Source organism: Podarcis pityusensis (genome assembly GCF_964106645.2).
Source record: "Podarcis pityusensis genome assembly, chromosome: 13".
NCBI lineage: Eukaryota > Metazoa > Chordata > Lepidosauria > Squamata > Lacertidae > Podarcis > Podarcis pityusensis.
Genome location: NC_138038.1, coordinates 49627002 through 49642877, shown reverse-complemented (window position 1 = coordinate 49642877; position 15876 = coordinate 49627002). Strand labels below are relative to the sequence as shown.

The 15876-nt window shown below is 47.3% G+C and overlaps 2 protein-coding genes and 1 long non-coding RNA gene across 4 annotated transcripts; 2 read left to right on the top strand and 1 right to left on the bottom strand.

Annotated features, from left to right (window-relative positions):
• Positions 1–180: 180 nt before the first annotated feature.
• PSME2 (proteasome activator subunit 2) lies at positions 181–8651 on the top strand. Its single transcript, XM_080978854.1, has 11 exons — positions 181–383; positions 2561–2593; positions 2703–2765; positions 4149–4235; positions 4709–4739; positions 4849–4946; positions 5418–5486; positions 6304–6371; positions 6561–6615; positions 7708–7794; positions 7912–8651. Exons 1-11 carry the CDS (start codon positions 336–338, stop codon positions 7990–7992), a joined length of 720 nt encoding a protein of 239 aa, XP_080834980.1. The 5' UTR covers positions 181–335; the 3' UTR covers positions 7993–8651.
• LOC308461733 lies at positions 8507–9721 on the bottom strand. The gene is made up of 2 exons (XR_013978960.1): positions 9292–9721; positions 8507–8722 (listed from the first exon to the last, which is right to left on the bottom strand). It is a non-coding gene; the product is annotated as an uncharacterized lncRNA (long non-coding RNA).
• A 1364-nt stretch (positions 9722–11085) lies between these two features.
• EMC9 (ER membrane protein complex subunit 9) lies at positions 11086–15824 on the top strand. 2 transcript variants are annotated; one of them, XM_080980004.1, is made up of 6 exons: positions 11086–11217; positions 12894–13104; positions 14186–14262; positions 14745–14814; positions 15051–15145; positions 15448–15821. In XM_080980004.1, exons 1-6 carry the CDS (start codon positions 11210–11212, stop codon positions 15626–15628), a joined length of 642 nt encoding a protein of 213 aa, XP_080836130.1. In that variant the 5' UTR covers positions 11086–11209; the 3' UTR covers positions 15629–15821. The 2 variants fall into 2 exon arrangements, with proteins under 2 accessions (XP_080836130.1, XP_080836129.1); XM_080980003.1 differs by having other exon boundaries at positions 11135–11217; positions 12862–13104; positions 15448–15824.
• The last annotated feature ends 52 nt before the right edge of the window (positions 15825–15876 follow it).

Sequence of the window (15876 nt, the reverse complement as noted above, 5' to 3'; positions counted from 1 at the left end):
GCTGGGCTGCGAGGGCGCCGTCGACCCTGCAAAGTTCTTTTTCTTTCTTTTACTTTCTTGCGAAATGTTCGCATTCCTTGGGAAGATGGGTTTCGTCCTTCCCGGGGCTATTTCTGTGCAACGCGAGGAAAGACGACCCCGTCGATGCGTGGGGGGCGGGGGAGGGAAAGGGAAAGGGGGCGGCCGCGCGGGCGGAACGTGCGAATGCGAAAGCGAAAGTGAAGGTGCGGAGCTGAGCTGCTTGCAGGAAGGGGCGATCGGCGTGGCTGTTTTCCGCTTCTTCTGTTCGGATTCTTTCCCTCCCTGCCTGAACAAGACCCCCCGACAACGCCACGATGGCCAAATCCTGCACCATCCAAGTCAGCAAGGAGTCCCGTGAAAAGGTGCGGAGTTTGGGGGGGGAGGGGAAACTGGGTGTAAATCGGAGAGAGAAGGCTGGCAGGGGATCAAATGGAAGGTGCTCTAAAAATAGGGTGCGGGGACTAAGGTTCTTGCCCGGATCTGGTGGCTTCTGAGAAACGAGAGTGCCTCTGAGCATGTGCTGAGGGTTAGTTATAACTAAGCAGCCCGTTCCTCCCACCACCATTTCTCGTTTTCAGGCACGGACCAACCCGGGGAACCGACCTGCAATTCCTACAAATGCATTTATTTGCTTCGATTCTATGCCACCCTTTTCTCCCAGGAGCTCAAGGTGGGCTCTGTGGTTCTTCTCCCCCTCCTCGTTTAATCCCCCCACAACAACCCTGCAATGTAGGTAGGTTAGGCTGAGCGAGGCAGTGACTGGCCCAACCCCATTGGCTGCTCTGACAGGTTCTCGTTTGACACTTAACCACTAGGCCACACTCCCTCTCTCTTATCCCAGATTTGGGGGGGCCCTCTGCTTACTGCTGGGCGGAAAGGCACTCTGCACATGCTTGGGGGTGTCTTCAGTTATATTCCCCACCTGAGGGCAAAAAGCAGGCTCTGAAAGGGGGGAGAATAGGTCAGGAAGGTGTTTTCCCACCCCAGCATGCTCTGTGGGGACTTACTCCTAGGAAAACAAGACATAGGACAGCATTCCTGTTGAAGCTGGTGGGGTTAGCTTTCAAATCAGCAGGGTGAGGACCACAGGCTTATTTCCATTATTTTCAGCTTAGGAGTCAGTTATAATTTATAGCTATGTTGCCAGAGACTTGATAGCTGAGTTGGTAGAGCACGAGATTTATAATCTCAGGGTTGTGGGTCCGAGACACACATTGGACAAAAGATTCACACCTTGCAGACCCATGGGGGTCCCTTGCAAATATACAATTCTGTGTGCCTCCTGGGACCTATAGGAATCCAGTAATAGGAGAGGAATCTATTTGTTGCAAGGGTGGGTGTAACTCTACTGGCACCATAATAATAATAATAAATTTATTATTTATATCCCGCCCATCTTGCTGGGTTTCCTCAGCCACTCTGGGCGGCTTCCAGCAAAATATAAAAATACAATAATCTATTAAACATTAAAAGCTTCCCTGAACAGGGCTGCCTTCAGATGTCTTCTAAAAGTCTGGTGGTTGTTTTTCTCTTTGACATCTGGTGGGCGGCGTTCCTGTCCTTCGTATTTTATTTCAGTCTCCACCCCTGCTACAGAAATCCCCTGTTTTTTCTTAGAGGGACGTGTCTGCACTTCTGCTAATTATTTACCTCAGGCATGGCTAAGGGTGGCTTTCAGCCTCGAGGGCCAGATTCCAAAATGTTCAGGGGCCACATGGCGAAAATGGGTCTGGCCACCCATAAAAAAGACCCTCTCACATAATAATAGTAATAGTAATTATTTTTATTTTTGTTTTGTTTTATTTATACCCCACCCATCTGGCTAGGTTTCCATGCACAAAGGCCAACAGCCCCTTTGATGATCTGTGCAGGGGGAATCTCTTTTGGAAAATCCGCCACGTCTACTTATAATTCCGCTCCCCTTTTCGTTGATGCCCAAATCTTGGATCTTGGGGAACGGCAGAAAAGGGAACCCACTTGGTGGCGGATCAGAGAGGGTTAGCCGCACCTGATTTACATAGACTGCTATTTTATTTGGGCTACGTATACACCATAAAATAAAATCATATTAAGACACCCCGCTCCTCAAGAATCCTGGGAAATGAAGTTTGTTAAGGGTGCTGGGAATTATAGCTCAGTGGGTGGTGGTGGTGTGAACTACAATTCCCAAGTTTCTTGGAGGTACAGTATATGGTTTAAATGAATGTGTGTGTTTTTTAAAAAAGCCTGCACGGAACATGTTGAAGTCAATATTAAAACATGTTTGGACTAATAATAATAATAATAATAATAATTTTTATTTATACCCCGCCCTCCCCAGCCAAGGGCCCTCCTCAGGGCGGCTATATCTGTATAGATGGGGTCTATTCACTGCTTTGTGGAATTTTTCTGGCAGGATTCCTAAAATATGACGGACTTTTTTTATCCAGGGAAACATTGCTATTCCAGAGAACATGTGTGTTATGTGCTGCTGTTCTGTAACATTCGTGCTGAGCCCCAGAAGCGACCACATTTCACAATCTCTCTTTCTCTCCCTTAGATGGCTGTTTTCAGAGCGTCCCTTTTGCAAGAGGTAAACCTCTTTCGCTTTATAATCCCGCCCCTCAAATCTCTCCAAATACCCCTCTCCCAAAAGGTAATTTGTTTCTTTTAATCCCCCCCCCCCCCCGCTCATCTTGCAGGGCGAAGAATTTCTGTGCTCATTTTTGCCCAGGAAAATACTGCAATTGGATCAGTTCCTGAAGGTAAGAGAACACCAGCAGGACCCCTCAGGATGGCCAGATCCTTTTTCGGAGACGAATTTATATAACTCCTCCTTCTCTCTCCCTTTATCTTTTTTTTTTTTTTAACAATTTTTATTGATTTTAACATATAAATTATAAAATGTACCACAAAACTTATCACTTATACAATCTTTTTGGACTTCCATCAGCACCTCTGATGATCCACCGTTTTAACCACTTCTTATGCATTTCTTAACTTTATATTGCCTTTACATCTCTTAACAAATCATCCTCCCCCTTCTCTATTTTTGCAATACTTCCAATAATACTCCTCACAAAACTTCTTGCAAACCTACAAAAGTCGTCTGATCTTCACAAATACTTTTCAAATAGTCCGTAAATTTACTCCAGTCTTCCGTGAATTTCTGGTCCCGCCGGTTTTGAATCCTTCCTGTTAGTTTATCTAATTCTGCATAGTCCATTAACTTCATCCTCCATTCTTCAATCGTCGGTAATGCTTCTTGCTTCCATTTTTGGGCCAGTAATATTCTTGCTGCTGTTATTGCATATAAAAAGAGCTTATATTCCTTTCTATTTATATCACTCCCAACAATGCCCAGTAAAAATGCTTCTGGTTTCTTTATAAATGTATATTTCAACATTTTTTTCATCTCATTATGTATCATCTCCCAGAAGCATTTCACTTTTTTACATTCCCACCACATGTGATAAAATGTTCCCTCTTTTTCTTTACATTTCCAACATTTATTACTGACTTTATACATTTTCGCTAACTTCTCTCTCCCTTTATCTTCATCCCTGTCCTCTTATTTATTTTCTTGCTTACATTTGCACTTAAAAAGTTATATTTACACCCCACCCCATCCATGTTTTTTCTCCTTTCCTCATTTTAACCTCACAACACCCCTGTGAGGTAGGCCACAGTGAGAGTCTGTGTCTGGTCCAAGGTTGTCCAGTGAGCTTCATAGCTGTGTGAGGACTAGAAGCCCAAACTCCCAGGTCCTGATGCAATATTTGAGCCACACAGACTTTTTTCCTGTTTCCCTTTCTTTCTCTAAAACCAATTCCTTCCTTCCTATTCCCCTCAGAGAACTACAAGTCCCAGAGTTCCTTGGGGAGAGGGATCAATGGTTAAACCCCTCTGCAAATTCCAGCTCTGGATCGCCAAACAACTCAGCAGCGCCCTTAATAAACTACAGCTCCCGTAATTTCTCTGGGGTGAAACCACGACTCTGGGGTGAAACAGACGCTGCTTCAGATCTGTAGTGTAGATTAGGCCCCAGAGAGCAGTTATGGGGCCTTCCCAAGTCCTAGTCCGGTGCTCCAACCACTATACCACACTGCCTTTGCATAGCTGCCCTGTAACCATAGTTCTCTTTTCAGGAAGGGGCGCTGAACGTTAAAGATTTGACCACCCTCCATGCCCCGCTGGACATCCCCATTCCAGACCCCCCTCCCAAAGATGATGAGGTGAGTTGTTTGAGGGATCTTCTTCTCTAACCCGCCCCCCCCCCCAAGAAAACCCAAGATGCACCTGCAAGGATAAGGATCAGGCCGCATTTAGGTTTGATGAGGCCCTCAGCTACTGAAGGCAATGGGGCCCTTTATATGTCCAGCTGTCCTTTGTCAACAACAAATTGTCGCTGTTTTGGGGGTTGAATATATGCTATATGGTCATTTATGGACCGAATAGGTATCTAAAGCCATTTGCACATAATAGGAGCCTACACAACACAAAACACTGTTGCTGTATGTAGGTTTTATTTTATTTGGTTTTTTATCTTATATTTTGGAAATGTACATCCAGGGTTTTTTTTCCCTTTAAATTTTTTTTGGGCCCACAAGAGAGTGGGGCCGTAAGCTATAGCTTGTTTAGCTTATACGTAAATCCAGCACTGATAAGGATGTAATAGCATTTGCTGGTGTTTGTTTTTGTCATACAGATGGAGACAGAAAAGGAGAAGGACAAGGAAGGTGAGAGAGGGGTCCTCCGTCGGAAGGAAGGGAAATAAGATTTTGGGATGAGCGCAGATAATATTCCATTGCATTTTGGGGACTGACTTTCACTTTCTGCCCCCTGCAGCTCCAAAATGCGGTTACCTTAAGGCCAACGAAGCAATCATTTCGCTTTTGGATCGCGTCAAACCCGAAGTCCGGGAGTTCAAAGAGAAATGCATACTGGTAAATATTTTTTCCCCTTTTCCTTTTTTACGACGTGCACGACGCAGAAAGCGCGGTCCTAGCGACGAGCGGAAATTAAAACGTAAAAAGCGAAACTCTAAAATCACGTCGGTTCGGGAAAGCTTGTAAAAAGACGAATTTTTTTTTAAAAACCTGCGTTTACCTGTGGCTTAAGCAACGGAAAGCCCAGATCGTCAAAGGAAGGGAAAAGGTGAGGATAAAAATTGCCTTCAGATAGAATATCAGCGTTATTTGGTTGCCACGGCTAGTTCAAGATTTGCAAGGCTTGTCTTGGGGAAGGTATGCATAACGAAGGAAGGGCCAAATTGTATAAAAAGTGCCTGGAGTCTCTAGTTGGTTAAAAATCTTAAATTACGTGTGGTTTTTCTCAGGGGTGCATCTGGGCTAGCTGGCAAAAATGAGCCCTTCGCTCGATGCTCCCTCAGTTTTCTTTCTCCACGTTCCCCTCAGGTGACAACCTGGATTCAATACATGATTCCCAAAATCGAGGACGGCAACGATTTTGGCGTAGCGGTTCAGGTAAGAGGAAGCGAGGCGCTCAGAGAATCTGCCCCTCGCCTGGCGCCGATCCACAGCCTGCCCCCTCATCGAACACAGCAAGGCAACCAAACTACCACTGACAATTATGTCCCTAGACATCCTCAAAGCCTTTGATTGCATAGAATGGCGCTACCTATTAGCAGTAGTAACTAGCATGAAATTTGGCCCCAACTTCCTACAAATCCTCAGACAAATATACTCCCAAGCCTCGGCAAAATGCAGAACTAACGATATGGACTATAGCGATCCAAAGAGGCACAAAACAAGGGTGTCCACTGTCTCCCTTCTTATTTATCCTGGCTCTGGAACCCTTAGCAATCCGAATCCGAGCAGCCACAGACATCAAGGGAGTGGAAATAAAAGGCAGAACCTATAAATTAGGGCTCTTTGCAGACGACCTAATGGTCACAACACCAGACCCCATAAGCACAGCAACCTCCCTAACCGGAGAACTCAACGCATTTGCAATGGTGTCGGGCCTGCAGGTAAATTTTGCAAAGTCAGAAGCTATGTGCTTCAACACCCCTCCTCACACCCAAAAAGAATTCACTAATGTCACCAAGATAAAACTTTGCCACACCAAGTTCAGATACCTAGGGGTACAAATAACCAGAAACTTCAATAAATTATACCTCCACAACTACAAGCCCCTGTGGCGACAAATAAACAAAGACCTAAAAAGATGGAACAACATGAATTTCACTCTCTCAGACAAAATAGTCACGATCAAAATGATCACAGCCCGCCCCTTGCCACCCCAAAAGCACAACTCGTCTTGTTTCTTTCCTCTTGACAGGAGAAGGTTCTGGAACGGATCACAGCCCTGAAGACCAAGGCAGAGGCTTTCCAGACCACTATTGCCAAGTAAGAGGAAAGGATGAGAGAGTAACCACAGGGTATTCTGGGTAATTTGTCCTCAGGACCGTTCTGCGAATTAGCACTTTGTTCTGGAGCACTTTTTGTTTCATTTCACTTTTAGTCTGTTCTGGGTGACAGTCTAGCAGTAGAGCAGGTAACACAGATTCTGACCATCGGCATCATTCTTCATTCCAGGTATTTTTTAGAGCGTGGAGATGCCGTCGCAAAGGCTTCCAAGGATACCCATGTGGTGAGTAACAGAATAACAGAAGTCCTCCCACTCTGACTTTGGGGGATCAGTTGAGGAGCGTCATAGAGTTAATAGAATTGTAGAGTTGGAAGGGACGCTGCGGATCATTTAGTCCAACCCCCTGCAATGAAGGAATATGCATCCGTCCCGTATGGGGATTAAACCTGCAACCCTGGCATTATCAGCACCATGCTCTAACCTGTTGGAATTTTTAAGGCAACCAAAACTCCTTTCCTTGGGTCCAAGTACCGGGCCCCTTTTTTTAGCAGATTAACACACAGCTTCCAAGCATGTAGGAGTCCCAAGTCTTGCATGGAGTATAGAAATCAATCGCAGGAAGTGTTTTGGTACAACAGCATAGCTGTCAACTTTTCCATTTTCTTGCGAGGAATCCTATTCAGAATAAGGGAATTTCCCTTTTAAAAAAAGGGAAGCGTTGACAGCTATGTATAATAATAATAATAATAATAATAATAATTTATTATTTATATCCCACCCATCTGGCTGAGTTTCCCCAGCCACTCTGGGCGGCTCCCAATCAAGTGTTAAAAACAGTACAGCGTTACATATTAAAAACTTCCCTGAACAGGGCTGCCTACAGATGTCTTCTGAATGTCAGGTAGTCTTTACAACAAAAGTCTTTACTGTCGTTCTTAAGCATCACGGTTACAAACTCTACATGCGTTTATCAGATCCCTGATGGAGGTTCAGCTTCATCTTAACCCTCTGGGCCTGACCCTAAAAGCCGCCAAACCAATCTCTTTACATCTTCCCACTGTGATAGCAGAGCTGAGACTAAACATCTCTCTCTGTCCAGCCCGGAAGCAGCACATGTGTAGAAATCATTCTTCAGAATGGCCTTGTACCTGTTGTAAACAACTTAGCTTCTCGCAGCTTCACATATTGTTGTTTCTGAGAATGAATGACTCTCACCCAACATAACCTGCTGAGCTCTCCAGGCTGAGTGATTTAAGCCTTCCTTTAGGCTTTCTCGAAAGCATTCAAGCTCAAGAACTCGATCTTGGCCAGGAGAAACCTTTTAACGTCCTTGAAATGGTGTCCCTGGTTGTGATCTGACTTATCCCCTTGCAGATGGATTACCGGTGTCTCGTTCATGAGCGGGATGAGGCCGTGTACAGGGAAATCCAGATGATGTTGCTCGATATCCGTGGGTTCTATGTGAGTATGCTAGGACAGAGGTGACGGGTTAGTACAGTAGTCGAAAAAGAGGGAAATAGCGGAGCGCAACCAAGAAAAATATCTTAGTGCTTACAAGTGTTCTGCCATCCGCTGCAGGCTGAGCTCTACCACATCTTGAGCAAAAACCTGGAGAAATTGACCAACCCCAAAGGTGAAGAGAAGCCATCCATGTACTGATTCCGAAATCTGTGTCAACCACCTCTGCCAACTTCTCCTATCTTTCTTTGGGTGTTTTGCTGTCATGGGGAAAGCAGAGCAATATGGGGTAAAAAGAAAAGGATTTTTTGGTAGTGGGGAGAGAGTCTAAAAGTGAATTCACAAATGTCTGTGGCTGCGTATGAATAATGCCTTAATGCGTGGCCTTTTCTTACAAGGTTCTGTGAAATGAAACATAATAAGAGCTGGAGAAATCCAAGTTTTCACTAGCTATGTTTTTTTTTAATTGCTTGAATCTAGAACCACTGTGAACCCTCTCACTTTAGCACAGCCACCCCCAAGCTGGTTTCCCTCCAGATATTGTGGACTACAATTCCCATCATCCACTACAAACGTGCTGCCTGAGGCTGATGGGAGTTGTAGTCTAAAACGTCAGGAGAGCACCAAGTGCTCGCTTTGTAATCAGATTAATTCAGCCGGCTCCAGTCTCTGTTAAGATCATCACACTCATCTAAGAAATCCATATAGCAGAGACTTTAAACAAGATTTTTCATTTTTGTGCTCTGAATTTCTGTGCCTGGTGGCTGTTTTCTGCCATTTGAAAGCTTGTGATACTTTGGAAATGACTACTTTGTCTCATAATAATAATAATAAAAAAAACAAAAACATGCCTTGTTTAATTTTCTGTCTGCGTCTCTTTCTTTGGCACTTGGGAAATTAAAACCAGCTTCTTCGTAGTTTGATCCTGGAACTGAATCAGAGGCAAAACAGTAATTGAGTGGCCAATCCTTGATCTGATCTCCCAGTTTTATTTTATTCCCATTAAAGCAGCTACTGGGTGTTTCAGTTTTGATGGGATGTCTAAACCTTCTCCATAGGCTGTTGTTTTACCCCAATCTGAATGCTCCCCCAGGTGCTAATAGCCCCGCTTTTAATAACCCCCATTTCCTGGCCCAAGATCACCCAATAAGGTTCATGGCTACATGGAGATTTGAACCCAGGCGTTCCCGACACCACAACGCCACACTGGTTCCCTTTGGTGTTGTTACTGGAAAAATCCAAGGGCTCCCTTGGACAAAAGTAAAGACACCAACCAGAGTAAATTGGAGCAAATCAGCAGCCTGTAGGCTTGGCCTTTATTGAACTGTTGCAACAGGGTGTTCCCCTCACTTGCAGGAGAGAGGAAAGGACACAGAAAAGTGGTGTGCAAGGCCTTATAAAAACTTTTGAAATTCCCATCCTGTAGGTCAAGCCCACCCCCAGAAACATCATGCATACATCACAGAAAGGAGGGGTTGAGGGAGGAGTTGTGGTGGTAACCTGAGTGTCCTGTCACCTGGCTGGTTCCCTTCTCCCCCTCCCCATGAGTCATTTTCAGAAGACAAAATGTAGTCGCAGTTTCCTGCCCCCTGAGGGGGAATCCAATCACTGTTCTTTTGTTATAGTCCGTGTTGAATCCACTCCTGTATGCAGTCCGTTGTGTTGTTGATGGTCTTCTGAGAGCATCAGGGTTGGCATAGCAACTGGGCAGGGCTCCTGTGGATGTGCTGGTATGCTCAAGGGATTATGGTGGCCTGTATCAAACCTTCCCCATTTTGTAGTCCTTCCTTCATGGAGTAAAATAAAAGTGGAACATTGCAAATCTGATGTATGGTTGATTTTCTATGAATTTATAACAGAAGCGTAGTGTATGTAGTGTGAGTGTGTGTGAAGTTTGTAGAAACTGAATGATTTTGGGGGGGGGGGGGTTCCTGCTACAGTGTGAACACCTGAACATACCGTAACTGTTATGGAAAAATCTAGGTGTGAGGCTGCTCAGTCACCCAGTTCGTCAGGCAGAGCCCGCGGGTCCCTGCGGAATAAAGAAGGAATCCAGCCACCAACTGGAGCAGATAGCCGTAGATCAGTTTATTGCACAACAGGTTCAAAGAGGAATTTTGAACCCCAAGGATGGGGTGACAAAGACTTTTAAAACTTTCCCACCATATCCCAGAATACAGTTCATACAGCATCATTGCTACATCACTGACATGTCACAAAAGGGGAGGGGTAGACAGGGGTTACACTAGTTTAACTTTGGCAAACATGCCCAGACAAGTCCTTGGTACAAGATTAGCATAAGCAAACACCTATGGAGTCCCACCACCCAAAGTACAATAGAACTTCCTTTGCATGTCTGGACCCCTTGGCAAGTCTGGGGATGGGATTAGGCTTCCATTGGCCAACAATGAGCCCAGCAATTGTCACCTCTGGAAACTTCCCGGAGTCCTTTTTCAAGGGGAAAATAGCTTTGGAATGGAGGAAACTGGCAAATGAGTTGATTTTATATTATTTTTAAAGCTAGCTAACTTCCCTGAGCTGTCAAGTTGAAAGGATACGTTCAGGCATAATATTTGTAACATTTAACTTTAAAGATGTCCCCCCCCCCCCGTAATTTCCGCAACAATAATGGATCAGTTTTTTGTCTAGCAGCTGCTAGAATCTCAACAGGTGCAGCTTTTCCTAGTTTGGTGGTACTGATGGGAAAAAGCTGCATCTGTTGAGTTTCTGACTGTGTACTATTAAAGGCATAGGCTGTCTATAGGGATGGGGGGAGAGGCAGCTTTGTACGTGACCCCCTATAATATATTTTAGGCTTATGAGAGAATACTACTTTATGTCTAACTTCCGGGTTTGGGGAGTGCAGGAACCACTCTAGCATATTATTTTATGATCCTGGGAAAGCGAGCTCAATGACGCCGGCAAAAGCCTAGAGAGGCACAAGCCGAGCTTCCGGTAAACGCAGAAAGCCGCCATTGGATATAATTCTCTACGGGCGAGAAGCGGCGACGCTCTAGAAACCGTGGCAACTCTGTGGTTGGCAGCCCCTCTGCATTGGAAATCACGGAAGAGGGCGGAACCATAGAGGCGCGAGTTGCCGAAAGGCGGGAGAGGCCGAGTTCGACACGAGACCGGAAGCACCTAATAAGGCTGCTGCTGGGGAAGGAAGCCGGCTGATTTCACAAGACGCCGAGTGGGAGGAGTTTAGTTTAGTAGTGTGGCTCCCCGCCCCCTAATTCAGGAAAAGACCTGGCCAATGGGAACGCACTCGCCCGAGGGCGGCGACCAATCGGAAGCGTAGAAGTGGACGTAGGCGAAGAGCGCGCGGTGATTGGTCGCGGGCGCGGCCAATGGGGGAGCTTGGAATGGATGGGGTGTTGTAGGAGGGGGTCTTTGAGCAGCAACCGCCTGGGCAGGCATGGAAAGGTGGGTGAAGAGGGGCTCGCGTGGGGGCTGGTGGGGGGCGCAGGGGGGGGCGCCCTCCCAGGGGTCGCCTTCCTCCCCACACTTCATTCCTCCGAGCCTCCTTGCAGCCTGAGGGGCAGCCCTGGGGAAGTGGGGCTCAGGGGTCGGGGCTGGAGGGAAGCTGCGCAGGGGTTGAGGGCACTCAGAGAAGGGGGCCTGGGGGTTATGGGGCTGCTGAGGGGAGCAGGGCAGGGTCAGGCCCCGGGCCCCCGGAGACACAGCTTAGGAGGCTGGGGCGGAGGGAGCAGTGGGGACGGAGGACACAGGCTCAGTGATCATCATTATTCCGATTATTGCATTTATACCCCACTTTTAGGGACGCGGGTGCCGCTGTGGGTTAAACCACAGAGCCTAGGGCTTGCCGATCAGGTCGGTGGTTCGGATCCCCGCGACAGGGTGAGCTCCCGTTGCTCAGTCCCTGTTCCTGCCAACCTAGCAGTTCGAAAGCATGAAGTGCAAGCAGATAAATAGGTACCACTCCAGCGGGAAGGTAAACAGCGTTTCCGTGTGCTGCTCTGGTTCGCCAGAAGCGGCTTAGTCATGCTGGCCACATGACCCGGAAGCTGTACGCCGGCTCCCTCGGCCAGTAAAGCGAGATGAGAGCCGCAACCCCAGAGTCGGCCACGACTGGACCTAATGGTCAGGGGTCCCTTAACCTTTTACCCCACTTTTACTCCAAGGGGCTCAAGGTGGTGGATATGATTCTTCTCCCCCACCCACATTTAATCCCCACAACACCCCTGCGTGGCAGGCTAGGCTGAGAGGCAAGGACCGGCCTCCAGCGAGTTGCACGGTCAGAGCTTTCCAAACTTTTCATGTTTTTAGATGCGCATCATTTCGCGAAAAAACGATTCAGTTTTACCAGCAAACCGGAGGTTCAACTAACCCCTTTCCAGCCCTGGGAGGAGCACGATGTGTAGGTGTGTTGCTTTCGCGCAACACACACCTACACACTGCAGCTGAACGCTGGCGTGTCGCGACATGCAGTTTGGAAAGCTCTGCTCTAGGTCCCAGTCTGACACTCTCAAGCTTGGGTCCCCAGCTGTAGTTGGACTACAACTCCCATCATCCTTGGCTAGCAGGATCAGTGCTGAGGGACGATGAGAGTTGTAGTAGTAGAACAGCAGCTGGGGTTTTCACTTGCATCAGGATGCCTTTGTCATAGAATTCGGGGGGCACAGGTAGAGAGACCCAGGTGTTGCTGAGGCTCCATATCAACCCTGCCAGCATAGCCAATTATCAGGTCCCTCTGCACCAGGTTGACATCATTTTGTGGCATAGGGGGCTTGTCCTCCCCAGCCTCCCACTTTCCTCTAGCACTTGTGTGTGAAATGTCGCATTTGCCAGAACTTCCACTAGGCTTTTCTGAAAGGTACAGGCCCCTGCCCTCTGCGTGGAAGAAATATCGGGGTTTGGGAGGGCATCGGGGTGTGTGGATGGGACATGATTGGGGAGGGGCGGGATATGGATGTTGTGGGTAGCAGGGAGCTGAGGGAAGGGCAGATGAGATCCTCAGATATTGTGGGAGAAGGCAATGAATGGAGAAAAAGATGGGGTTAACCAGTTTCAGGGATAACGGTGTATTAGGGAGCACCTGAGTTTCAGGATGCGGAACTGACAGCTCCTTTGCTTGGCAGGATGGGTGAAGTGGAGATCTCTGCCCGGGCTTATGTCAAGATGTGTCTCCATGCTGCCCGCTACCCCCACGCCGCAGTGAACGGGCTGCTTTTGGCTCAGAGACGCCAGGCAACAGCCAGCCAGCCAGAATGCCTCTGTATTACAGACTGCATCCCCCTCTTCCACAGCCACTTGTCGCTCACCGTCATGCTGGAGGTGGCTCTGAACCAGGTATGCCCTTGGAGGGATGCAGATAGCAGAAGGGGGACCAGCAGGCCACTTTAACCAAGGAATGAACCAACTGGGCAACCCAGGGGTCGGGAACCTCTGTTTCTCCAGATTTTCTGGGCTACAACTCCCCTCATTCCTGATCAGAAGCCATGCTGCCTAGGACTGGCGGGTGTTGAACCTATAGGCCATAGGTCTCTCTCTCCCCACCCCTCCCCAGTGCAACCTCACACTAAATATCTCTCCCCCCAAAAAACCCATCATTAACTGGTGGGTATGATGTAAGGCCATAGAACTGGCTTCTTTCCATCTTGCCTTTCAGGGCAATTTTTTAAAAAAGCGATTGCATCTCAGGTGTGCAATGAGGAGTAGTCCTAGCTCAGATAAAAAAGAGAGAATCAAAGAGGGTTGCAAGAGACAAAAGCAACTGTTTATTCTTAGAAGCAAAAGAAGCATGTTTAGCCTGGAGAAGAGGAGGTTAAGGGGTGATATGATAGCCATGTTCAAATATATAAAAGGATGTCACATAGAGGAGGGAGAAAGGTTGTTTTCTGCTGCTCCAGAGAAGCGGACACGGAGCAATGGATCCAAACTACAAGAAAGAAGATTCCACCTAAACATTAGGAAGAACTTCCTGAGAGTAAGAGCTGTTCAACAGTGGAATTTGCTGCCAAGGAGTGTGGTGGAGTCTCCTTCTTTGGAGGTCTTTAAGCAGAGGCTTGACAACCATATGTCAGGAGTGCTCTGGTGGTGTTTCCTGCTTGGCAGGGGGTTGGACTCGATGGCCCTTGTGGTCTCTTCCAACTCTATGATTCTATTCTATGATTCTATGATACTTATAGGAGACGCAATCCCCTTTTCCCCCCAGGTCCCAAATTGTACCTTTCTAGAATGGTGCAATATTCACAATGCTTAAATGTGATGTTAGCTCATTAAAAGCAAAATACCAGAGTGCTTCTCATTCTTGGAACAGATCCATTGAAATGAAAGGACACAGTTACCTTAGGTCCATTAATTGTGCTGGGTGGAGCCCAATGGTTTGAACAGCTTCCCGTGTTCCTATGAATTTATATGTCTTTTGCAGGTTGACATCTGGAGTTCGGAGCTGAATTTGCTCCTTGCTGGCTATTACCAAGCCAACTCTGGGCTGGACGACAAGAGGTAAATCTGGGGAGCAGAGTTTGGTTTATTAGTTATTAATTAGTTACACCCTGTCCATCTGGCCAGGCCTCCCCAGCCACTCTGGGCGGCTCCCAACACAATAAAACACCAAACGTTATAAACTTCCCTAAACAGAGCTGCCTTCAGATGACTTCTAAAAGTCAGATAGTTGTTTATTTCCTTGACATCTGATGGGAGGGCATTCCACAGGGCGGGTGCCACCACCAAGAAGGCCCTCTGCCTGGTTCCCTGTAACCTCACTTCTTGCAGGGAGGGAACCACCAGAAGGCCCTCAGAGCTGGACCTCTGTGTCTGGGCTGAACGATGGGAGTGGAGACGCTCCTTCAGGTATACTGGGCCAAGGCCGTTTAGGACTTTCAAGATCAGCGCCAGCACTTTGAATTGTGCCTGGAAACGTGCTGGTTAGAGGTATCTTTCCTCCTTTAACCTGTTCTCTCCCTCCTTTCTGTGTTCCCCCGAAGCGCTTCTTTCCTCGCACAAAAGACTGTCGGACGCATTGCTGAACTATATGAGGGCGCCGTTCTTATCATGGTGAGAGCTGGGATCGGGGCCAACTGGGTCTGGACTATGTAGGGCAGAGGTGGGCAATCTGTGTGTCTCCCCCACCAGATGCCCCTTTCAAAATTTCTAGACTTTCCCATCTGTATCCAGCACTCCTTTCACATCCTGCCTCTTACCACCTAGCTTTACTTAAAGACAAGGCAGGGGTGTCTTTCCCCAGAACTACAGAAACCTGACTGCTGTCGCCATCTGCTTACTCCCCCCAGTTGGATAACCGCAAGTTCACGATAAACCCCCGGGTCCCTCCGGTGATCGTTCTGGAGCAGAAGGATCGGCAATGGATCCCCAAAGACAAGAACCTGTGAGTTAACTGCTGTCTGTAATTTCTCTCCTCTGCAAAAACCTCATCACCATTTCAGTTTGCATTTGCCTTCCCAAAACAAACTGGTTGCTATTATTTCCATCTTACGGTGTGGAAATGAGCTTGCAGGGACAGCGACATGCCCAAGTCCAGAGGAGAAATCGTTGGCAGAGGTGGGACAGGATCTCCCCGACTCTGTCTGTGCAAAGACACTAGCTCTCCTCAGCTCTTTACCCGAAGCGTCAGTGGGAGAGAATTGTCTGTATCGAGATTTTTAATGCCCTTCTTTTGCTGGTTTCTAGGGTCATGTGGAGCGACTGGGAATCCTCTCGTCACATCTGCAAGACCCTCCTAGAAGACAAAGCTTACTCCCAGTTGGTGGATTTTGATGCCCACCTGGATGACATCAGAGAGGACTGGACCAATCAGCAGCTGAACACAAAAATTGCCCAGTTGGTATCAGTGGCCAATGGCAGTGCGTGAAGGAATCATAGCTCATCCATAGCAGTTAAGAGAAGGGCCATCGGATGATCAGAGGCTAATCTCAGACTGTTTCCGAGATGGCTGTAAAGAAACTGGATTTGCAGCTGGTGGGATTTTTGAAATCCCTGCAGAAAAGGACCTGGCCAAAACTAATCACGGTTGTGCAAAAAAAAAAATAAGGGGGGGGGGGGACTCAAACCTTCCTTTTTTTTTTTTTTTGTCCAATTGATAATTTTGGAAACATGTTG